The sequence below is a fragment of the Triturus cristatus genome, chromosome 2_1 (assembly GCF_964204655.1).
Source record: "Triturus cristatus chromosome 2_1, aTriCri1.1, whole genome shotgun sequence".
Classification (NCBI taxonomy): domain Eukaryota; kingdom Metazoa; phylum Chordata; class Amphibia; order Caudata; family Salamandridae; genus Triturus; species Triturus cristatus.
In genome coordinates, this window is record NC_140581.1 from 190902836 (window position 1) to 190929082 (window position 26247).

Genomic DNA, 26247 nt, shown 5'->3' on the forward strand with positions numbered 1-26247 from the left:
AACGAGGGCCTTATTGCTTCATGTGACACATGTCTTCTCCAGGAGGGACAGCTCTGCGGCTTTCCAGGGTGACATAACATTGTTCCGAGAAGCATTTCTCATCGTGTAGATCGACGCAAGAAACCAAAAGGAATGATATTCAGATATAGGACTCCACAATACACCTCCATCTCTAAATAAATACATTGCCCCGTGGACATCAATGTACTCACTTCTTCACTGGCTTCAATCAGAAACAGATTAGGCACAGATAATTTTGCTGTTCTAATTATAGTCTCTATCTAGGTCAATCTCAATTTCAAGCTGTTTTCTAATATAGACCTTGTCTAATAGCAAAATCAGTGAAAGAACACCTACAGAACCTTGAGCTGAGATAGCTGGATTTATGAGAGGTGTCTGTAAGAGGATGAAAAGCTCCCTACAAAAACAGATGTGCAAAAAAAAAGAAATGCACATTCCTAAAACTATGGACTTGATTTAGAGTTTGACAGACAGGGTACTCTGTCAAAAACGTGGCGGCGGTGGGTGCCTCATCTAACGTGCTGGGTGCTCATCTAACGTGGCGGTGGTTGGTGCCTCATCTAACGTGGTGGGTGCCTCAGCTAACGTGGTGGTGGTGGGTGCCTCATCTAACCTGGTGGTGAATGCCTCATCTAATGTGGCGGGTGCCTCAGCTAACGTGGTGTGTGCTTCATCTAACGCGGTGGTGGTGGGTGCCTCATCTAATGTGGCGGGTGCCTCAGCTAACGTGGTGTGTGCTTCATCTAACGCGGTGGTGGTGGGTGCCTCATCTAATGTGGCGGGTGCCTCAGCTAATGTTGTGGTGGTGGGTGCCTCATCTAACGTGGTGGTGGGTGCCTCATCTAACGTGGTGGTGGTGGGTGCCTCATCTAACGTGGTGGGTGCCTCAGCTAACGTTGTGGTGGTGGGTGCCTCAGCTAAAGAGGAGGTGGGTGTCTCATCTAACGTGGTGGTGGTGGGTGCCTCATCTAACGTGGTAGTGGTGGGTGCCTCATCTAACGTAGTGGTGGTGGGTGCCTCATCTAACGTGGTTGTGGTGAGCTCCTCATCTAATATGGTGGTGGTGCTGGGTGCCTCATCTAACGTGGTGCGTGCCCCATCTAACTTGGTGGTGGTCGGTGCCTCATCTAACGTGGTGGGTGTCTCATCTAACGTGGTGCGTGCCTCATCTAACGTGGTGGTGGTGGGTGCCTCATCTAACGTGTTGGTGGCCGCCTCATCTAACGTGGTGGTGGTGAGCACCTCATCTAATGTGGTGGTAATGGGTGCCTCATCTACCGTGGTGGTGGGGGGTGCCTCATCTCAGATGCCTCAACTAACGTGGTGGTGGTGAGCGCCTCATCTAACATGGTGGTGGGGAGTGCCTCCTCTGCCAAACTTGCTGTTACCCTTGCTGTTACCCCACTCTATATACAGCCGCTGGCTCCGTTGTCACAACACTTTGGCCAATAGACTGGTCAAAGTACCTCAGCTGTCCACACTGTTTAGTTGTAACTTTCAACATACATGTTCCTTGCTCAGGGCAGGCAGAGAACACCTGATAGTCCCGAACCAGAAACCGATGAAATGATCCCTCACATGCTGGTAGAAAACTCCTTGGGCACCAGAGACATTTCGTTTTTGTTTATCACAAACAAAACCCAGCTTTCACGGGCTGTTTTTGAAAAATAAAAAGCTTTAAGCTGGAGCTTTAATCATCGCACCGGCTCAGCAACATTTCAGTGCATTCAGCAGAGATGCCATGAATTTGCGCTCCCAGGGAGACTGGGAGCCTGGGCTTCGATGTCTCCAAACCAGCAACTTAGCTGTGTTGGAGACAGTTAGAGCGCATATCGTCGTCCTGAGACGGCCGGCCAAATTGACATGCGCACTCAGTGCAGTGCCCACCACTCCCTCTCGTGACAGCACTGCCCCCGTGATGGCCCACCTTAAGGCTGGCTCTTAGAACCTGAAAAATAACCCAATGTTTTATTATAGTTTTATTTTACAAGGTTTGAGGCTGGCAGGGGGGGCGACGCTCCTTCCCCATAGTGGAGGAACCGCCACTGGCAAATGCATTTCTTTCTGGTTCAGCTTCAGATAAGAGCAGTAAAGAAAAATTAAGAGAAGTACAGAAAAGGTAAGAGGAGAATGAGATGAGCAGCTGCCACATCTCCTAAGTCTGTGTTTCCAAGATGAGAGGTCAGGTGCCTTTGATTAAAGTCTAATTCTTGCCCCATCACGCAGAACATATTACTCCCAGAATGCAATGGGCCAACTGTTTCTCTAGGAAGCAACAGACAGATTCATATAAATGTCACAAGAGGATAACATCAACACTGCCAGTGGCAATAATTCCACACTCCAACAAATACACATTGCATCACATGTTCCTCTATGCCCACATTATGTATGTTTACATACAAACACCAGCCATATGTGCAAGACTTGATTAGACAGCAACCTGCCATGGAGTCATTAGGGTGTGATTAGCACTAATGCAAGCAAGAAAAATGGGACACCCGACCACCAGCTGGTCAGTAAACTACAGCCAAATGTGGGTTGCAGAGTAGCCCTGGCGAACTATTGATATCCCCTGGCACCTGAACAAACTTTAAACTCATTTCAACCCACTGATCTTCCAGTGGTCACTACCCTGCAACATAGGATAAAACTTGGCTGCCTAACACCTACTGTCGATGCCACTCACCGACGCCTCTTTGCCAGCCATTGAAGATCCTTAACCATGGCCTTATCCACAACCCTCAAATCTACTGACTTCACTTCATTCTCAGTGTTACACCAGAACACCTCTTGGTTAATTGGTCATTTCTCCCTCAATGCGACCTATTTCCTCATCATCTGCACCTGGCTCTGCCCACTGACCTGGGTAGGACGCACCTATGATCATTCTGACGTTTTCCACCATCAACGTGAATGTGGCTATGACGTTAGCAGCCCAGGGTATCCTTCGATGTGTACAAGCCATTTTATTGAGCTCCTCATTCCAATCCAGGCCACTGCTTCCTGAAAACAGCTGGTTTTCCATGTCCATTGTATTTCTTCTTGAACTAACCCAAGCCATGAACATCTCATGCAAGAGCATCACCTCAAAAAAAGCTCAGCGCTCAACTCCTAACTCATATGGAATTCTTAAAACATTTGTGGCAAAACCTACATGTCTGACTTTCCTGTGACACACCCGGTAGGGACAGGGTGGCACCGTTATTCCATGCATGTGAAATATTAAAGTAGGAAATGGCTGTACATAATGTTGTCAATAGCACAATGTAAACATCCACAATGAGCCGTGGATCTGTGGTATGGATCTCAGTAGGGCGGGCAACAGACATCAAAAGTCATCTGTAGTCAGACGCTCAAAAAGGAAAAGCCAAAGAGTGAGTATACACAATATGGAAGGCACTGAACAACTTCTATTTTGTGATAGGCACAAAACTGATGCAGAATAGTTGCCATTCTGATTTCTAACCTGACTACCAAATCAGTTACTCTGGCTAGCAAGTGGATCTTCACTGAAATAAATGAATTAAGACTTTTAAGATCCACAAACATTTTCAAAGAAATATCTGGTTAGCCACGAAAAAAATTCCAATACTTCACTTGCTCCTCTTCATCCGTCTTCTCCAAGCATTCCAATCTTTTTTTATTACGTTTATTTAGTTGAAATTTAGGATAATATAGTAACAGATAGCATTGATGCAAGTTCGTTTCAAAGGTAAACAATACATCTACTAGTCTATCCTGGAGGTTATACACCACACTAGCTCAGTTAATGGTTGAAGATGTGCAATATCCGCATTAGAACAGAGAGTGAGGGAGTCCCATTAGAGTCGAGGTCATGGTCTTATACCCATCGTAGGCACTGCTATACCGTCGGCAGGATCCTGTGGTGGCGGTGCCCGGTATTACGAGGGAGTACTCATACTGGATACAGGAATTGTACTGTGCCATGACTTTCCTGGAGAGCCCTCTTAGTGGCAAATATCCCTCAGTATCTTTCGAGAGCTAAGTCAATGGCTTGTTTGAGAAGTGTTTTAGGCATCACTATCCGTGATCCTCTCAGGACTAGTCCTTCACAGGTGACCATCAGCTCATTCTTGATGTTGGGTAATGCCCTGATTGGCACAGCAACATAGGAGAGTCGTGTTTCATCTACAGGAAGAGGTAGAGAAGATAATATACAACCTCATCAATCTCAAAATCATTGAACCATCTAATGGCCCCAAAGCATGGGTGAGTCACATTTGTTTATCTGGTAAAAAATATTGGCTTATCTCTAATATCCCTGCTTTAGACACCATAGATGTTCCAGTCTAATCTCATTTTCAGCAGTTGCTCAAAGGTTGTAATTCTGGACAAATTGGTTTATCTCATCGTCTTTCTGTATGAAGTATCGACAACCACCAGGTGACAGCATGCCATCTTGCGTTTCTGCCATGACCAGAGGGACCTGTTCTGCTGCTACCAATCATGCTGCAAGTCATGCGAGGCCTGACCAGACTGCCGTAGCCCCCACCAGCTTGGAAACTGCAATCAAAAAAGACGCATGACCACTACTGAGGCCTGCTAAGCTGTTCTTCACCAGCTACAAGATCCAACAGGCAGGGCCACTGCCCAAAATTCTGCGCTAAGTGGCTAAGGCCCTGACTGTGCAACCACGCACGATGCACTACCAGTCTCCACACCAAATTGTACCTGAGGGAACAGTTAACACAAGGTCTGAAGTGAGAGACTGAGTCACTGCGTCTGCCGAAAGAGCAGTAAGTCCTGCAAGGTCTAACCACAACGCCATAGTGGAGGATCCATGCTGGCTTGTAGCCTGCAACTAACAAAGATGCGTGACCAGTACTGAGGACTAGTGTGCTGTTCTTACCAAGTTGCACGATCCAAGAGGCAGCAACGCTGCCTGCAATCCTACGCTCACTGGCTGAGGCCCAAACTTTGTGCCCGTCAAACTACACACCGAATTGTAGCTCAGCAATAGGTAACGCAAGGCGTGAAGTGAAAGACTGAGTGGTTGTGTCTTGGTCTCAGAAAATATTCCTACTTGTTAGGCATATTAACGATTACTAGAGTGAACTCTTTTTCAGTTAGGCCTATTTATCTGCTCCAATCTGTTTTTATGATAACCAGCAGCCTACTCTTGTGTACGTTTCCCCTTGTTCTAGAGCTATAGAATGACTATGTTGAACTAAGAGAAAACGACAAAAGGATTCTTTAGGGAAGAACTACTCTGTACGGCAGATGCAGGCTTAGTTGATCATTTTGACGATTGTAGCCCTTACCCTTGCATCTCAGAACCAGAAGGAGCATGTTGAGGATTTAAAGGGCACATGCATCAACATAGACAATAGCGATTCTTTAATTGCAATTATTAAAGAATCGCTATTACCTATGCAGGTAGGAATCGCAAAAGAATTTGTGATTCCTACAAATTCCTTAATTGCGACTCGCAAATTGTGAGCCTCAATTGAGGAATTGATTCCCATTCATTTCTATGGGCCCAGAGGCCCATAGGAATTCAAAGGACTTGCATGCGCAATTTGCGAGTACACAATAGGTACTCGCAAATTGTGCATGCAATTTCAAGGGTGCAAGGATGCCAAAAGGATACCTTGTTGCACCCCTAAAATTCTTAAGTGAACACATGTTGCGCACACACATTCCCCAAGGGCATGTGTCAGTTTAACCTGGAACTTTAAAAAATGCACTTTAGTGTTTTTTTCAAAGTTTTTGCAAAATACCATCAAGTTTCATTTGACGGTAATTTGCGTCCCCTAATAGTGAAATCACTATTTTTAATGGCATCATGCATTGCATTTGAGGCATCGCAATTTGCGATTCCTTAAATGCAATCGCAATTTAAGGAATCACAAATTTTGCGATTACTTAAATTGCGATTTTTGCATTTGGCATGATGCATCCCAAACGCAAAAATACTGGTCGCAAAGGGGCAGATTATGCGAATCTGCCCGTTTGCGACAGGTTTTTACTTTGATGCATGTGGGCCTAAGTGTGGGAAACTGTGTCAACCCTTTGGTGTGACTGGAGTAAAAGGGGTCATGATTTCACTTCTGCTACATCTGACACTTTGGTCAAACAAACTTTTTAGGAAATAAATATTTGCTTTGGTATCCGGTAATTATCTTTACCGGATACCAAAGCAAGAAGGAAGGAACCCAACAATCTGGGCATCATTGCACATAACAGCTAAATACAGAACCCTAGATGATTTTTTTGATAAACATTTTAATGACTGCCAGGATACAAGTGGATTTTTGTGGTGCCTTTTTGGAAGGTTTAGACGCTGACACCTTTTCCCTTTGCATGGGCAGTAAATGTAAAAAGTGGTTTTCCAAGCAGCACCGCAGCATATTTACATTGCTCATCGCTGTTACTCGTACCTTACTGGCCTTCAGTATGTTGATTTGTTCTTCATATACAGTATCCCGGTTTTTCTCCAAGAACCCATCACACTGATATTCGACCTGGAGGGAAAAGGGAAAAAAATAGAATGGTAACTTTACATGGCGGGCATTCCAGTCAATGGGACGTAGGTTCCTAGTTAACACCATCAACATTAAAAGTGAAGCAACACGGACTAAGGGCGGGTGCTTATATCCAAGGGAGAGAGTGCTAGCAGGCATAGCACAAAGAAACCTTAAGGTCGGTGCCTTGCTGTCAGAGATTGACTGGTTGGTCAAGGATAGAGGAATATGTATTTTATTGTTCTTTGTATGGCACTAACTAAGGCTTTTTTATGTTGATATATTGCAGTGAGTAACAAATGCGGAATGTACTATGTTATGAATATGTGACGTTGCAACGCATGCCATTACATTGCATGCCGTTGCAACGCAAAATATTACCCCGACTTTCTGTCGGGGGAGCGCTGGAAGTTGGAAGTTGGAATAGATTAATTTTCTATTCCAACTCCAGTGTGTGCAACAGTAGGGAAGGTGTTGGAGTTAAATCCAACACCTTCTACCCACTGCTGCACACCTTTTGCATTGCAACAGCATGCAATGTAATGGCATGCACTGTAACGGTTGCGTTGTAAAGGCTGTTTCCCCTATATTATGGAAATGGAAAAGAAAAGTAATAAAAACAAACAAAACAAACCTTAAGGTCAATCAATCACTCAATCAGGGTTTGTATAGCGCGACTACTCTCTTGTGAGGGTCTCAAGGCACTGGGGGGTGGAGGTCTCCTGATCCGCCTGGGCGCTGGGGTTCAGTCAAAGATCCAGGTCTTGAGATCCTTCCTGAATTGGATCAGCGACTGGAATTGCCGTAGGTGGAGAGGCAGGGTGTTCCAGGTCTTGGCGGCGAGGAAGGAGAACGATCTTTCTCCGGTCATGGACTTGCAAATCTGTGGAACGTTGGCAAGGGGCAGCTGGGAGGAGCGGAGGTGTCTGGTGGGTACGTAGAATGAGAGGAGGTGGTTCAGATATGCTGGTCCTGCGTCATGGAGGGTTTTGTAAGCGTGTGTGGGAAGCTTGAAAGTGAGTCTTTTGTTGACTGGGAGCCATTGGAGTTCTCATAGGTGTTCGGTGATGTGGCTGTGGTGAGGGATGTGGAGGACCAGTCTGGCTGCGGCTTTTTGAACATTGTGTAGTTTCCTGAGGACTTTCTGGGTGACGCTGGTGGAAAATGTGTTGCTGTAGTCAACTCTGACGTTGATGAGTGTGTGGGTGACCGCCTTTCTGGATTCAGTGGGAGTCCATCTGAAGGTCTTTTGAAGCAGGCAAAGCATGAGGAAGCATGATGAGGAGATGGCGTTGATCTGGCAGCTCATTGTGAGCGTGGAGTCCAGTATGATGCGAGGTTTTGGGCGTGGTCCACGGGTGTGGGGTGTTCCCAGTGCGGCTGGCCACCAGGAGTCATCCTAAGCTGAGGAGGTGGGTCCCAGGATGAGCTCTTCGGTCTTGTCCGAGTTGAGGAAAGCCAAACATTTGCTACTATACAGACACTTATTATCCTGCCCGAGTATAACAACTTGATCAAACATGCATCCTGTCAACTTGGGGGCTCGAGGCAAGTTGGGAAAATTTGGATTTGAAAAGGCTCTCAAAGAGTTTGGTCAGTGAAGAGAGCAAAAACAAAATTACAGTTTACAGAAAAAAAGAATCAATTAATGGCAAAAACCAATAAAAAAAAAATTACATGTTTTTTTCTCGACAAACTGGATTTTGGAAAAAATTAAGATTTTACAAAATGTTCTGCTAATATAAGAAAAACAAGAAATCACCATAGCAATGGAAAGTTAATCTCATACACTAATTGAAAAAAAATTACCACGCTTTTAGTTTTAATTCCGGGGACATCTCAGTGTGATCTGGCAAAATCCACAGATAATTTGCTTTGGTAAAATAATATCAATATGGTGCTGCAACTATGCACCGGCGTAGGATTTTACAGGAGCAAATATTCTTTTGTTCTGGAAACAGTTACAGAGATTGTTCAAGGTGACTGCCTAAAATGTAGACTCTGAGACCATACACCCCAGTAGCCTAAAGCCATCACCTCATTAAATGTACAAAGTATATCAACATTGATTGTGCTTTACCTTATTTGCTCATATACAAAATCAATTTCACCACAAATCCTTGAATGAATTCCTAATGCTTATTCCAAAAAAGACTGTGTGATCCTGGAATATTGAGTTAAATATCTATCCTCAATGGCAACAAATATCGTGGACACAATATCGAAAGGTAAGTATAGATTTTCTATACCTAGCTCCCCATATATATATCTTGACAAAAAAAATGTGTATATATATATATATATATATATATATTATTCCCCTCCCCCCCCCCAAAACAGAGTTGCCCCTTCAGTGAGATTGCACTCGCAGGTAGGTTAAACGCTGATAAAAGCAAGCCCCACAAACATGGACCCAGTCCTTCTAAATGCTCCTGCCGCCGCGTTTCTGGCATTGCGCACTTGAGAGCGGTATCCCATGATTCATTGAGAAAACTCACCTGAGTGTAATCTGCCAATAAACATAAGGGGATGTACTGGCTGGTCTTTGAGTGCTGTCATTTGCTGAAACTGCCTGGGAAGAAGGGTGCAATGCCCGAAACGCGTCGGCAGGAGAATTTAGAAGGACTGGTTCCATGTTTGTGGCGCTTGCTTTTATCAGCGTTTAACCTACCTGTGAGTGCGATCTCACTGAAGGGGCAACTCTGTTTTTGAAAGTTAAGTGGTCTGCCCGAGCCACGAGATCGCACCGCCACGATATCCGAGTGGGTCTGCAGCTGCTTATTTGGGCAGTATTCTGCGGAGCTAGAGGTGTTGTTTGAGATGCGAGAGCAACTTTGTGAGATACCCAGTAGTGCCTTTGATATATGAGGAAAACGCACTTGACGGCGGCGACCCACATGGGGAGAATGGACTACCAGTCCCATGATTCATGGTAGTCCATTTTTGCATGTGTTGTCAAATATGTGTAATCCCAGTGGAAATGTGACTTCTTACACTGCAGCCATGATTTATGCATTCCTCTTTCTTAATCATATCCCAATGGGTTGCCACTTCACTCCACGGAAGCAATGTCTCATCCAATTGTAAATTACTCCTTGTGTCCTTCGTCAGCTCTCAATGTCAATAAGCACAGCACATACCTGCAAGCGTTGATAAATATCATTAATGCTCAAACATATTATAATGTCCTGACATTCATCAGCAGACGTGCTGTGACATCCAGACAGCGGCAGTTCAAACAGTTTGTATATTAAATCATTTCCACATTATCCATAGCCATATTTGACAACACATGCAAAAATGTCTGTCTTGTAAATAAGACTGGAATTGTTGCAGTCCTCTTTTACTTGCCACATATGTTTGTCCAATGGGGGCTATTCAAGATGTATTTAACGACTTGAATGTGACATCTTCTATTCCTAACCAGCATTGAGGAAGGGAGAATTCCGGAAAAGCGTCTGCTGGATGTTGAATAAATTACCTGTGCAGAACCTGTGGAGTGCTCCAATTTGTTCCAATGGAACTTGTGGTTTGAATTAGTCCGTGCGTGAGGCAACACTCACGTTGGATGCACCCGTCATTAAGAGTCCAACGGTTTCTGTGTGGCAATTGTGAGGTGGATATATATATGTATATCAATAATCCTTGCCTTAACTCCTTCGTGTTGCCAGAAAGCAAGAGCAGACCCAGATTCGTCAATAGTGATGTTTATTTAGTCCACCACCATGTCGCCTATATATATATATATATATTATATATATCTCTCTTCAAGGTGCAAAGATGTGGAGTTAAGTATACTTCCTCTGTAGGTATTGACCTTTTCATATTTTGTCCTTTGATATTCTGTCCATGATATTAGTGTTTTACGCTATTCCTAGCCACGATATACAATCCAAAAAAGAGTCAATAAAACATGAAGATTTTAGGCCAAAAATTGCATTGAAAGAAGTAGGTCACTTTTTTAAAATTGCCAATCTCTAACTGGTAAGATCAACAGACGCAAAATAGTCTACTTTTGTTCATGACACATAGGAAACATTTTCATGCTTTCACAAAGAATATTTTCAACCCAATAAAACAGACCATCTTTCTTTTAAGGAGAAATGTGTGCTTCTTACTATCATTACAAACCTCGACAAGAAATATTTAAAACTAAGGATAAAGGGCCAATGACAAAAGCATTTAGGATTACGGGAGGTAGTGTTAACGGAGTATTATTTTACATACTCTATGTCAAAGAGCACTACTGAAGTACTCTTTTATGTACTCCTACAGGCCAATGCCAATTGGCTACAAAATGTTTTATTGTACCACATTCACTGTTAGATAGGAACATACATTCTGCAATGGCATTCAGAGTAGCATAGGCTAATCTATATTAAATTAAGAGTTCAATTATGTCATTAATGGCATTTTAGATGTTATTGTTGACACAATGCACATGGTCCTGTGTGAGTATATTAACAATGCATTAAAATTACAGTTTCTTGGCAATTTAACAAACATATTTGATGAACATTCCCTACAATTAAAGTTGTTTTCATTTAACTTTGTTTAGTTTTAGATTTGATGTGTTACACTTACTTTAAGGGGCTTTGATTCAGCCTTCTTTAGCCATTGGTTTCATTTTCTCTAGCACAGGGATTTCAAACCTATTTTGTATTAAGAGCTTCTTATGTTCAATAAAAATCATCCCGAGCTAAAAATAGTGTTGTAATAGTGGCCACGTCAGACTCTTGGTGGCCATCACATGCAAGATTACCAGCAGTGATCACCTCAGTGGATGAGGCAGGGTTGCCAGTAGTAACGTTAAATGTCTTTTTCAATTTGGAATGCCTCTACATGTATAATACAAGGCAGCCATAGCTGCAGTGCCCCTGAAACAAGGTGATAATATTGGTAATATTGCATAATTTATCAATCAAACATCGGCTTTAAATATATTTTGGAAATACATTTTTCTCCAAACATTAGCTAATGAATTCTGAAAAAACACACATTTTCATTCCGAATACACATTTGTCAATTTTTGGGTACATACATTAATTCAACCAAGCAAAAACTTCCAATTTAGTAGGCTGGACTGCACACAGAAGAGCTACTTCCAGGTACCTGGAGAGCTACCAGTAGCTCCAGCTCTACTCGATGGAGAAGCCAGCTTTAGCACCGTCAGCCATTGGCTTGAGACATTGTCAATTATATCTTGGCTCTGCTCACATAAGTATTTCAGTCTCACAGTTTTTAGGACTGGCCTTTGAGGCAGCTTTAGCTGTTTCATCAACTAATGTTTTCAAGAAAAAAACATTACATATCATGCAGACATATGTGGGGTTTTTGTCAGCCCTCTTCTCCACTCTTTGCTTCCATCACACAGCACGGGGCAATGGGTCAGCCCAAATCAACGATAGTCTTCCTTGTCTTTGAGTGATGGCATTTAGTTTGTGCACATTGTGCACATCCGCCAAAAAAATAGTTCCCTCGTCCATTTTCTGCGACCCCCTCTAATTTCCTAACTTCCCCACTTTATTTATTTTGCCCTATGTTTTAACCTCACATGAATGCCACAGCACTTCTTGACTTAATGCAGTCCCACTGGATTTTCTGGCCTGCTCTTATTCTCTATGTGGGTCATGGCTGGCCCAACAGTACCTCTGTTACGCTCTCCTCATCTCCTTGACTCGCAGCAGTCCCGGCGGCTTCTCTACCGTAGCCTCCAGTTAAGCATAGCTCACAGCAGTCCCACCAGCTTCTCTTCCCTACTCTGTATATTGTATAAAACATTTAATGCAATGAAGATAATATTCCAAACTACTGCTTGAATGTACTTGCTTAGAAAAAAATAAGCAAAGGGTTATTTCTGTGCCGGGAACCTGTGGCTCTACACGCCAGTGTGTCACCCATTAGATCACTGGACCTTTATGAAAATGAGCAACTTTATAGTTAAGATATTTTAGCAGCCATTATTTTTACAGTCTTACATTATATTAGTAGGTTTATAAGTAGTGCCATCTTCTACCTTGGTGGGACCCTGGGAGGGAACTATTTTTTTCTACAATAGAAAAGCTGTGGCTTCAATGTGCCTTGTAACAAAAAAGTATACATTTCCTGCATCACCTACTTCACAGATCAGCATTTCCTGTCTTATCAGCCCAGTGCCTTATCCATGAAACCACTGCAAACGCATTTGACTTAATCAGAAATGTATACGTTTTGCTGAGAGAGAGGCTGTGAGCAAAACGTTTCCTGCACTGAAAATGTTTTTGCTTTTAATGTCTTTTAAATATGCTTGCAAAAAATTATTAAACGAAAGCTTCACGCTGACCAAGGCCAGAGCTATTGGCTAGGGCAATGCTTGTTTTATTAGCTGTTTGGGTGTGTCCTTCCACCTCCACTGAAATGCAAGTGAAACTATTTACAGCCAGTGAGCGGCTCAGTAGCAGTGTCAGAGCAAGTGTTGACAAAAGCATCTGACAAATGAATGCTGCAGAAACACACGTTTTTGTTTGAGTAGCATCCATTTTTAGGTTTCACCTGCACGGCGTTTGCACAATCTATTGTTTTTAATATAAACTTAAACAGGACTTACATCCCGCCTCCTCTCTTTCCTGGCTTCTCATTGGTTTCTGTGCGTGCCGCTTACCTTTCCTCCATTTCGTTTGTCTGTAAAATATTTTTACGCAATTTGCATACAATCACAGGATGTTGCTCAGGACGGCCAAGACTCGAACCTGGATCCCCAGATCTCGAGTCAGCAGCTCTGGCCACTGCACCACATACTCTCCACTCTGGTGTTATCTGTCAGGGAGCTCTTTCCTTCTCCTGGTCGATGATTGATGAAAACAGCTCTTTATTCATTACATAGGCGAAACCGATGCATTACCAATGCTTGTTTCGGATGCTTTTGCCTGTGTTTTAGCTACAGTATCCAAACAAGCATTGGCAAAGCCAATATCGTGTCAAACAAATCCTTTTGACAATGCTTGCTAACATATGCATGGTGTTGTCCCTCAAACACTTAATAACCTAACTTTACATTGAATTAACTATGTCATCTAACTTACAATGATTTAAAAACATGCAAAGTAAAGAATACTGTAAGCATATCTGTACTACACACCATCAAGATGGTCTATAATCAAATTTCCCTTGTAATGCTTTACTTTAAAAAGTAGGACTAGCTACAACAGGTATACATTGTTCCTTGGGAACATCAGCAAGTTTGAGAATAATTATGACAGCCTTCTAGGTGCCCCTGTTCAGTGGCCGCTGTGGGTGGATGAGCTCTTGGATGAATGTATGAAGGTCAATATTTACTTACCATGTCTGCAAAATGAATGATAATGAAGGAAACATTGGACATCCGGGGTTTCTTGAAATGGTTGCTGCTCGTATGTCTGTCGTACAGCTTCTGTGCCCAGTTCTGGTCAGTTCCTTTGGGTACCTAGAATAACAGATCCATAATAACTTTCATTGGTTTAGCCTATTTTCTTTCAGCCATTGTTGAATTAGAAGCAAATTAAAAAGTGCCCATCTAGTATATGCTAGTAATGTATGTTTTAATAGATGTTTGCAGACGTTTGCAAATATCTGACAAAAACAAAGAGGCGTTCTTGTCTGAATTTGACCAACCTTTGGGCAAATCACTCAATGCCAGTCAGTCAGTCAGTCAAAAAGAATGTTTATTTAGACAATTGGTCTTTAAACTGCATTAAACCTCACAAATCAGTTGTCATACAAATGTGTTTCTACAATTAGTCATCATAAAAACGTATATAAGCCAATAAAATCTTCTCATATAATTCATAAAAATATAATCATCATAATAATATATGTGAATAAAATCTGATCCTTGGCTTACATAGCAAACACTGGCATTTCCATATAAAGAAGTTAAAACAAGCTTAAAAATTGCAGACCTACTAATAATTAAAAACAATGCCTGTTAACAGCAACCATAAATCTCCCTAGGGCACAAGAAACAGCCACATGACACATATATTTTAAACGTGCCACTGCTTGTGCACGGTAATGGGTAGTATTTTAATAAAAGTGGTCGGAAAAAACTTTTCCGAAGGGTCTGGACTATTAAACAATCTAAGAGGATATGTTGATTATCGCATTTTACACTCAAGCCACAGGTACGTTTACCAGATACTTCCACCATCACTCTTTTAACCTTGTCACTGCTATAACACGGATTAATACCGATTCTCAACCTTAAGAATTCATTTAAGAATTAATATCTGAGCCAAAGTTTAGACAGTGAATCCACATACGGGAACCACTCCTCATTTTGCCATGAATTGAGCATAAATTGGGCTGAAGGCTTCCCCTTTAAGTGCTACCTATCGTGTTCTCTGACAATATTATTCGTTAAGATGAGAAGTTCGCTCCTCGTGGTTTCTATATGCCTATTCTGGGAGACCATCCTAAGACCCATTACCCTACACATGTCCTCCAGATGTTTCCTGACACACTTGGCCCACTTCAATTCATCATGCGTAATCTCATTCTTACACCATAAAGATATCTTTTGCCCATCTCCTGCATTTAAACGTAGCCCTAATCTAGCCCATGATAACTCCCTGACGTAGTACCTTCTTACTGCCTGGATCATTGTAGACCTCAGCAGGGACAATAAACTTTTCAGACATTTCCCCTCCTCAGGTTCCCAATTCCTTTTGCCGCTTAAATTTAACAACTCAGCCCCATACTAAAATTAAGTGCAGATTTTAAGCGGCATAGGTTGTTAAAACTGGCCTTAGGGACATATCCAGATAATCTCTATTATTTTAAACCACAAATGCAAGGGGACTCACCTTATGAGATTCAATGTGAATGTTTCACAATAACCTCTTCCCAAACCAAACCATGCCCTTAAGTACTTATATTTATAAATAGATTCTAATTTCGTGGAACCTAAGTCCCACCTAACATTTGCAGATTTTTTGCCAAAACACGATGCCTTAGCCTTCTCTACGTTTACTACTAGCTTTTTGTTGTTGCAATATTCCAAGAATGCATCAAGCTTCCTTTGTACGCCTATTTCTGTCAGATCCATAATAACAAGATCATCTGCATACAGGAGACAAGCTATATGTTTCCCATCCATTTTGGGGCTTATGTCCTTTGCAACTGCTAAAGCTGAGGGTAAGTCTTCTATAAACAAGGAGAAGAGGAAGGGGCCAAGAGACAACCCTGTCTCATCTCATTGTTGATTGGGATTTTCTGGGTCCAAGTCCCATCAGTGTCCGTCCTAAACCCAGTTGTGAGAGTGCAGCCCCTTTATAATTGCCAAAAGGCTCTGGGGGATATCTTGTTTCACCAGTGTCTCCCCTAAACGATTCCGGTCCACCAAGTCAAAGGCTGCACGGAAGTCTACGAAGAAGCAAAATAAGCTGCCCCTTTGCTCCACAGACTTCCGCGCAAGGGCCCATAAGCAGAAACAGTGATTTATCATGGAGTGGCCTTCCCTAAAGCCCCCTTGTTCCAGGGGTACAATATTGTATCATTCAGCCCATTCCTTAAGATTGCCTAGGGTTATTTTTGCAAACAGTTTTTTACCCACATCAAGCAGGTTAATCAGCCTGTAATTTTTAGAGCCCTTTGTATCCTCCCACTTGTGTATCGGTCTAATGATAGCCCCTTTCCAATTTCCTGTAAACTGCCCCACGACTAAAATTCCTTGACACGTCTGGTGGAAGAATTTTGCCCACCAGTTGGCCCTGGTGTTAACTATAATGGCAGGGAGGTTATCCTGCCCCATCGGTCTAGTCAGGAGCAGTGTTGAGATGGTGTTTTTAATATTGGGAGAGAATACTGGGTTCCAATATCCGCATCCACCCCATTCCAATTTTAGTGATCTCGTACTCTCAGGCTCCAACCTGACTCAAATCCAAATTTAAATCTAAATCCATATTTTTCTTTTAAACATGCGACCCATGCTTCTTCTTCTAGCACACATTTCATTGCGCCCAGCTGCAAGAGGTTCCAAAGCTTTTTTGCATTTTTGTTTTTTATACCTTCTAACAAATGTTCGCAGCAACTCAATATAAAAGCTCTTTTCACACAATGTGACTGGCTGGAATTCCTCTGAAGATGTTTCAGAGGTGTTCCAACAAGACAAATATTATGACTGGTTAGAACGCTACATTAATTGTAAATGGGCGGGCAATGGGCCAGCCCACTTAGGCAGATGTTTTCTCAGCCTACATATTAGACTGGTAGAAAGGTAAAAAGGAAACGGTTTTCACACCCACTCTAGCTAGCTTACCTAGAACAAGACAAAAAATGGGAAGGTAGAACACTATGGTCATATCACACGCCTGGAAAGATAAAAATAATCCTTTCTGGAGGGGTTCTCTATTTTCCCTTCTGATCTAGCCCAAGGGTGGAGAGGGTTATGTAGCCCTCCTCCCCACCATACCAGGGGCAGCTGGAAAATCTGTTTTTTTCACTCCCATTTCCAACTTCTCCAACACTTTCCCTAAGGGCAAGGGTTATCTATTTTCCCTTCTGAGCTTGCCCAAGGGTGAAGGAGGGCTATGTACCCCTCCTCCCCGTCATACCCGGGGCAGCTTGAAAAATCTGTTTTTTTTCACTGGGCCAGCAAGGGGAGAGGGAATTTGTAGGCCTTGTCTTACCTAAGGGCGGGGAGGCTCTTCCAAAAAAAACATAAGAGCGGCTCAAAACTTCTTGATGCTTACTCAGGTCTTGTAAGTATCTGGTTTGTAACTTTGAAACTGGTTTTGGGGAAGCTGCCAGGTGCCTTACATCTCCTTGGCCTGCACCATTTTGTGGGTCCACAAAAAGCTTTAACATATTAGAAAAATACGTTTTTACTTTTTTACCTATGTTCACAAAAAACAAGATTAAAAATCTGCATTACACAAAAATAGTAGCACTACAATACGCTTGTCAAAGATCTGGCTATTTTCTCTTTTTAGATCTCCTAGAATCTCTTTTTAGAAAATAAAAAGGGAAGGAAATACATTCAGTATGTTAAAGCTTTAGCTGCTCTCTTTGTGTGTGTGGGGGGGGGGGCAGGTGTGATGAGAAAGCCCCCCTGGTTTCCAGTGCTCGGCACCGGCACTTAATTGCCAACACCGGCACTTATGACAGTCTGCCACATTTAAACTGTTTTTTTTTTTAGAGTTTTATATAAGCCGCAAACTAGATCCGAAGATATCAGAGCGCTTTACATGAACACCAGTTGCGTTACACTAAGACCCGTTCCTTTTTGTTCGGCATGGGGAGATTAAGCGATTTGCCCAGAATCACAGGATGTTGATCATCGTTGCTGAGGCTGTAGCTCGGTTACCCGGTTCGAGGTCGACCGCTCTAGCCGTAAGGCTACATCATCTCCACATGATGGCACTGATTGTCTAATGTAGGGATGAGCACAATCACAGTTTTTAATGATGCAATATGCATTAATAATTACTAGAACCTGCCGCCCAAGCCATTCTTAGGTTTGGTGACCTGTAGCAGTCTCAATTGTCATTTGCAGGAGAATGATTGTTAGGAGTTGTGTTGGTACTGACAGTGGGAGAGCTGGTATGGGGCAATGCGAGGCGTAAGCTGCAGTGGCCTCCTGACATTTTTTTTTAACAAATTAAGTACTGGAGATATCTCATACCCCACTGTCAGATATGCCCAAGCCCTCCAGTCCTTTCTTATGAGCCCAGGTGAATAACTGGCCTCCCTTGCCTTGTCAAAGCCAATAGGTCTCGTCAATGGGAACTATTGACTTTGCAAATGGTTCTAGCTATGCTGCACAGCATCTACGTTGCTGTGCAGCATGACCTGTAGAAGAGAAGAAAAGAAGTCTATGATATAACTGGCCATGTCCTTTTGTAGGCGTACGCACTAAGCATTTGTGGGCCTAGAAAATGATGCATGCACCTTGTGTTTGCCATTCCGAATTGAATTGATAAACAAGAAGAAAGAATGTTGCGCGGATAGGAGGAAGCAACAGAGGAGGGAGGGGCAGGGTAGTAGTGGGAAACAAAACTGAGGGGAGGGAGTTGAGAGAAGCAGCATGAAGGTGAAGGGGAAGCAACAGAAGGGTAGGCGAAACAACATGCGGGTGTGGGTAGCAACACAGATGGCACAGGTTTGGGCAACAAATGGGCTAGAGAGAATGCAATGTTGTACTGGGAGGCGAGACTAACACAGGTGAAAATGCAAAGCAGCCAGTATAAGAACACAGGGGCTTTACAAAGGCAGGTGGGGTAGACACACATGGCCAGTGGAAGAGTAACACAAGCGAGTGCAGAGGAGGGGGAAAAGTACATGAGTAGTACACAAGGGAGGCTGCTGGAAAACACATGCACTCTAGTCAAATGCTTATACAAAAACAGAAAAGTAGCACGTGAAAAGGAAGCAGTGGAAGGACACAAGTAATGCACCGATTCTCCAGGGGATGGATAAATGCAAGAAGTGGAAGGACAGCCGTACATGCTAATGAATAATAAGTAAGCAAATGAGAGTGACAAAGGAGCTAACCAATGGTAAGCAATGGGTGGGCTCTATGCCCACTGTAAGCTAACAATATGTCTCGTGAATGACAGTGCATGCTCTGTCTTTGGCGACACCTAATAATGTAACAGCTGCCAGTTACCCTTGTCCTCTAGGCCCACAAAAGGTATGTGGGCGAGAGATGACCTGGGCAGCTGACATCTCATGTCCCTGTTTGAAATTGTTCTTAACTGCAAACACACTGGTGTAGTTGTTAACCATATATGGTCTCCATCGCGCTCATTCTTTTGAAGGTGAAGGAGGGCCAGGACAGCAAACTGCGTCTCTAGTGCCTTGTTGTGCATTAATAAAAGGACATCGGGGCAGTTGTCATCTGCCCTAGTCATCTTCACACCACCTTTTGGACAGGCAGGTTGTTTTTATTAGGCTCAAGATACCCCCCAGTGCCCATGGAGAAGGCAAGCCGTAAACAACTCTACCAGCCCTTAGGCAAGTCCGGAAGGGTAAACAGAATTAAAAGGGTCAGTCCCACCAGCCATTGCTGCCCCTTAACAACTGTGACCAGTGCCCCTTGTTAACATTTAGGGCTATTAAACCTTATTACTTCCTGACAACATTTGTTTCAGCACTGCATGCGGCCAAAATTGATGTTTTTTTAAGGCTGGCCACTTTGTTAGTCATTACTACCTAAGGCAGCTGGGTGTCTAACATCATTAACGCTTATTGAGGCTCATTAATGCACCAGGACATTAATGCTCATGTTTCACTGTGGACATTATGTGGGACCACTGATTCTATTACTCCAAGTAGCCATGAATACTCTTGATTATATTGAGTCAGTGGATATACTTACAGGCATAATAATGCCACAATACAATCACGGTCTTTTACTGAATTAGCCCAATTATATTCTGAGTCAGGTGTCATTAATAGAGATGGGGCCATTAATGTTTATCAATTCATGTGGGAATTAAGGCTCTTTACTAATATGAAGCATGCATCCCTATATGTGGAACCACAAAACAACACTAAACTCAGCAGAAGAAGCTTTGGTTAGGGTTTAGTTAAGGCAGATAGCAGTTAAATAGTTTCAAGAACACAAAACTCAAGGGAGGAAATGCTTATGCAGGAAGGGCACTAAGCATGGGCTGCTAACGAGTGTCAGCAGTCTGGGCAATTTTTTTGGGATGGATAAGAGATGGTGCGGGGGCAACCTTGTAAGTTCCTTTCATTAGCACTCATGTTCGCTAAAGTGTATCTTAAGACATATTTCAGAATCTCTCTGGTTTCTCACTTGCATGAGCAGTGAAGAGCGGTTTTGGAGTTTGGCTAGGTGAATCCGTGAAAAATAGACTTTTTTTTGCAAATTGCTCAAAATGTGTGTCATAACTTTCTGATATGAGGAGGATTTGAAGGAATATATCCTGAGATACACGTTATTGAACGGGAGCTTCATTGTATGGACATCCCAATATATTCCAAAACTAAAAGTCAAAATATAAAATCTGAGGAGATCTCTTAGAATGCGAACACAACACACTAGTAACCCAGATTTGTGCGAGAACAACAGCTAATCTCAATTTATGAAACCCACGTGATATTACAAGCCTCTTATCCAAATAAGAAATGTTTTTAATATCTGCTCGTCCTGAGTAAGGTAGTACTTCAGTAATTACGACCACCTAAACATGCGTCAACCGCTTTTGTTTTGTTGTCCATTGGCTAAGATCCAGTTGAAGAGATGCAATATGCACTCTCATGATTGGGAATGTAAGCGTTTTTGCATCTTTTTAGATTTTAATGAGTGTATTTGAGGTTTGTCAGCTTGGTATGGGTGTGAGGCATTAGGTTTTGGGGTTAGTAAAAGTTACATTTCTAAAAAATGTAAAGAAAAAATGTATTATTCATTGTGCATTTTGTAATTAAATTATGAGATCGTGTTAGTAATCCTTGTATGAAAAATAAACAAAGGTTATGTTGATAGATTTGGTGTTACATGTAATAGATCATTTTTTAAGAATTCTCTATTTAGAACAAATACATGTTTATTGGGAGGTCATGTGATGTCATGTCAGTGAGAATTTATAGAGCGCATGTACACCGGGGAGGTTTCATCGCGCTGGTTTGGCAGGAATCTGGTCCAGGGGAAGAGTTAGAAGGCCTGTCGGAAAAGCCAGGCCTGTGATATATCCACGGTGCGCCTGACCCCGTGACACTGACCACTTTAGGGCGCAAGATATCCAATTTTAGAGGTAGTGTTCCACACCATCCCTGAATTGGGAGACAGCGCTGATTTCGAGACCAAGAATTGCTTACCACGAGCACTCAGATACGTGTTTTCACAGTACTAGAATCTTGTTCCCGTGACTTGCGGCTTGCATCTTTTATTTTGTGTACTTGATGTCATTTTCCTTGGGATCACAATCCATTAGGAATCGCAAACTCTTTAGCAAGAAGTATTATTTTGGCGTGAGGATCAATCTCCGCGAGTTCTGAAACAATCACCAAGGTTGAGACAATAGACTCATACAGATCCAAATCGTGTAGAGTACAAAGGCACCTTAGGTCGTGTATTAAATGGGCATTCAGTAAATGAAAACACAAAAGGTCTCACAATAAAACTAGACGCCATCAACTAAGTGGAGACTTGCAACCCTTATTGTGTGTGATTGATGGTGGTGCAAGATTGGTCAATTCCCTAGTTGAAAGCTTTTTCTTTTTACTGGTTGAGCCCTAGGATTTTTGCTTCAGTCCTTTGCAGCACGATGTCTACACCCAAATATTTTATATTTTCCCTTCTGGATAAAGATGAAGCTTATATTTGACTAAATCAATTGCTACTATACTTTGTAGTTGTCTAAGGTGCAGCTATGTGGTGCTATTTTTTTGCAGTTTTATAACGCAAACTTAACCCAAAGCTTTTGAAGCGCTTTACATGAGCACCCATTGCATTACAGACGGACACATTCATTTTTTTTTTAGGTACAGGGGAGATTAAGTGATTTGCCCAGAATCACAGGATGTTTGAGCCTCCCGCCCGACTTGAACCTGGTTCACCAGCTTCACCAGCTTCAAAGTCGGCCGCTCTAGCCCTTAAGCCACATCCTCTGCGGTCAGAGGTGACGTGAAGCCTTTCTTTTATTGGGAGCTGGTTTATGTTGTGTTAAGAACAAAAACGCTTTGAGTCTTTTGTTGAATTCAGAGTGATCCTGGTTTAGCTTGAAGGAATGCCCCCATCAACTCTCCTATAAGTGTCAGCGTGGATGTGGCGATTACCATACATGGGAAGATTGATGCATCTAACCAGGAAAATGTGCATGAAGATTCCAGTTCAAGAACATGGGACCCACGTAGCGATAGAATACTTACTATACAACAGTACAAGTTATGGAAATATATACAAGTCTAACCTAAGGGTTTCCACATAGGTCCAGGAGGGTTGGATCCATGCCAATGTTTCCAGATGTTCGTCAGAAAAATGGACATATAATAATTCTAAATGGAATTAATTTACTAAGACAGTTGATATCTGAAAATTCTGGAATGTATCGGGTCCTCCTGGAATCGGCTTGGACACCCATAGACTAGCCCGGATACGACTGTGCAGCATGGTTTAGTTAGAGACCTGGCTGAAGAGTTCTGATCAGTTTACTTTGATGTAGACTTGAGCAGGTCCAGAAAAAAACTGATTGGTGTCGCAGTTCGCCTCGGTTTTCCAAATCTGAGTAGAAGGTTCAATTAGACTTTAATCTAGGTGTCTGAAGAGCATTAAGGTGTGCTGTTGTTTGTTGTGTCCCAACATTGATCTGAGATATGGCAGAAATGTAAACAGGCAGTAGGTCACATACTTGCCTGCACATTAAGGCTCATACCAGGCCATCAGGGGAGGAGGACTCGAGCAGCATACGCCAAGGTCACCTTTGTTGCCACTGCAAGACATAGAGGTCTGGATGAAAGGCTGTCGATAAATCCGCCACAGGGATCTCTGGAACATTTGTGAAGAGCAGTACTCTGAAGAAATCATGTTTTATGATTGGGAACATTATATTGTGCGCAAAGCACTCAGTGAAGCATAAACCACTGAAAACCTAAATGCATGCAACCCACACAGACCTGTGGGCTGAGCAGAAACCACAGAGGGAGGCATGTGGGTGAAGGGCAGCGCGTTACGGATGTCCAAAGGAGAAGTGGCTGGTGGATTTGTGTGTTTAGTTAAAAGACTTCATTAAAATGTAAAATAACCATCATAAAAAGGAGTCCAGGGCCAGATGGATATTTAGGTACACCCACTGCGGCCAAATAATTAGCTCCAATTTACCGGGCAGTGCTGCAGATTACAAAAATTGACAGCTGGATATTGCACATGAGAACGAACGCTTAGCGCATAGGAAGTCTTGCACTCCCCCGCTGTGACCCACTGCCCCCTGACAATCTATAATACTGCCTGTTTCTGAACTTCATTGACAGTTTGAATCATATTTTAGTCTCAAACGGAGTGTGGCCCTAGAGTGATGCAGGGCACTGGTGCTAGGTCCGTGCTTGGATATCCCATACGCACGAAGCCTGGTACGTGCGCCAGCACCCTAGGGCTGCCAGAGCTGTTCCTGTATCATGTTACGAAATCCTGGTACCCCACCCCAATATATGTTGCATCAGTGCTAGACATATGTCCTGGTTGTAGGCTGAGCTTTGCGTGTCAAAAAAGGTGCCGCTACATGGGCAGGATTGAGCAGGATTTCCTGAAGGAGGCTGTTTTGAAGAACTTCCTAAAGGAGTGGAGGCCAGGAAAGACTCCACAATGTATGGAGGCCCTTGCCCTCACGGCCGTGTCCCCACACTTCTCGTGCCTCAATCAGTCCTGACAGTTATCTTGTCATTGCTACCTCTCAGATTGAACACGGGGGCATGATGGGAGAACAACGTTGAAGGTATTTTAGATAGTCACCTAATACACCCTGTAAGTGATGCATATATGCCTTTAAATGTATTGCTCTATTGCATGAGAGCTAGTGTGGCCGGTCATCCTACCAGCTCTGGATGTCCAGACCCCATCTCTCTAATGGCATCTAATCTCGATCACATGTTCTGCTCCACTTCTCAGCATCCACAGCCTGATGTGCCGCTCCGTCCCTTCACTGGCCTTAGTTCACCTACATGAGCGGTCAGCTGGCCTTTGTGCATTTGGATACGATTCTTACTTCTAATCCCAGCCTTGCTCATTGGACAGTGACTGTTGAACCTCCTCAACGCATTGGTTGAATTCTAGTCGCTCTCGCCCGCTGATCCCTGGAGTGGCAGGCACGGGTGTCTCTTTTTGCATCCGCGGATCTACCACAACATACGTAGCAATCAGAAAAGCCCGATCCTTAGTTCAGAAAGGAGCTGAAGACCCCCCTTTTCAGGGAAGGAGACATTGATACATTAATGATACACCCATGAACATTTGAATCCATCTTAAAAGTAAGAAATGCTGAGTGGAAACTCAGGACTCCGGCCTTGTTCATCATTCGTCGCTCTCTAGCTAGGTCCACTCTCTGCTAGTAACCACGCGCACTTACATACGTGTGGCACTCTTAAGTGTGATCTGTGTCCGTTCCAGGTTACCCTCAGGTTGCAGAGACGTTTTAAGGCATGGGTAAAGTGGGCTCTGTCCCATGGCCCCCGCCTTTCAGGGGGCCCCTGATAGACCCAGCTCTATTCTCCACACAGTTCTGTCCTGATGACCTTGAATATTTGTTGAATCATAAGATTATTTTAAATACCAGTTCCTTTATTTTTAACGCAGGTAATGTGTGGGAGTTTGTAGCAGGCATTTTGCAGAGGAATGTTGTCTGTTATTCAACACCATGCAACATTCATATAAAAGCTCCTTTTAGATGAAAACAGGAGCTCACACATGAGAAATGGCAGTGGGTCTGCTGCTACGTTACATCACTGAAAACACACATCACTGACCCTAAATATTACATGGACATACATTTAGAATGTGGACCAGTGTGCCTGTGCACTGTCACCGACCTGGCCGAAGAGGGCACGAAAAAGCTGAAATTGGATCATAAATCCAAAGCTGTCCCGAACAGGGGCCCCCAAACTATGTCTGTCCCAGGGCCCCCAAAATCCTTAAGATGTCCCTGTCAGGTTGTCTTTTAAACTCAGACTTGGCGGTGTTGGTCTTCCTTGTTCTCTGCTCGCAGATCAATACTGTTGCTCCTTGAGCGATACATTGTTTCTTTATTTTACTCTGCAAGGGAGGACGCCCGAAGGTTGTATTTCGCTTTAGCTCTATTAGGTGTATTTCTTTACTACAGTTTCCAACGTTGCATCTTTGTAAAATTGACAAGTTCTGTAAATTACAGATCTGAACCCGTGACATGAACTCGATTTGAAACATCTCCATTTCGGCTCCTCTTTCCTGCCCTTCACCAGCAGATGTTCGTGTTCATTTCCAGCTGTTCCGGTGCGAGTTCCGGCCAGGACTACCCAAGGGTCACACTGCCCGGTGCTGCTACGGATGGGTTGAGGTGCGTGCACATGGCGGACGCACAGAACCCTACGAGCTGCCTGCATATCCCAGAGGGCCACCTGCTGATATGCACTCATCAAGGTCACACCGAATGACCTTCAAGAAACGGCTCTAAGGCTTGGTGACTGAACGTGTAAGTTCAGGGGACACCAGACACTGTTCTTGACTTCCACCCTGGCCCTTACTTTGGAATGTCATGCCAACGCTGCCCATGGAAATGAGTAACACTCTTTAAACGAGTGAATGTTTGTAATAAATCTCTCCTGCCAACCACCATTTTTATGTGTCCTAAAACAAAGTATGTGACTGCCACGTGAGTCTGTAGCAGGCAGCGTCGTTTTTGAAATGTGGCCGCTTTGTGGAACTGGTAAATATTTCATGTGATTAGAGAAAGTGACACGCTGTACATAAACGACACTGCCTGGGGGGGTTTTGCAACAGATTTTCGCACAACAGTTCGTGGTGGATATGTGGGTAAATCAAAGCTGCTGCTGACGGGGGTGTTTAGGTGTGGGCAGATAGGAACGTCACTTCGTCATGATCTGTGGAATGGGACGCTGGGACGAAAAACAAGCATTGGCAAATTCAAGAGGTCTCGCCCAGGGGAGATCTCTGGGCTTGGGCAATTGTTTTTTTGGTTATGTTGTACAGTACGGTACGGTATGGTATGCCCTGTCACTGTATAGTACGGTATGTTATGGTATGGCATGTCATTCGATGGTATGGTATGCTATG

The 26247-nt window shown here is 43.3% G+C and overlaps 1 protein-coding gene across 2 annotated transcripts in view; it reads right to left on the reverse strand.

Moving 5' to 3' along the window:
• The window catches only part of MYO5B (myosin VB), a 1021014-nt gene that overhangs the window by 317866 nt on the left and 676901 nt on the right, over positions 1-26247 (reverse strand). For both annotated transcript variants that reach the window (XM_085629682.1, XM_085629691.1), the window contains exons 13-14: positions 13828-13950; positions 6426-6509 (exon numbers count right to left, since the gene is read on the reverse strand). In XM_085629682.1, the coding sequence (XP_085485808.1) occupies positions 6426-6509; positions 13828-13950 (207 nt within the window). The remainder of the gene's footprint in view (positions 1-6425; positions 6510-13827; positions 13951-26247) is intronic.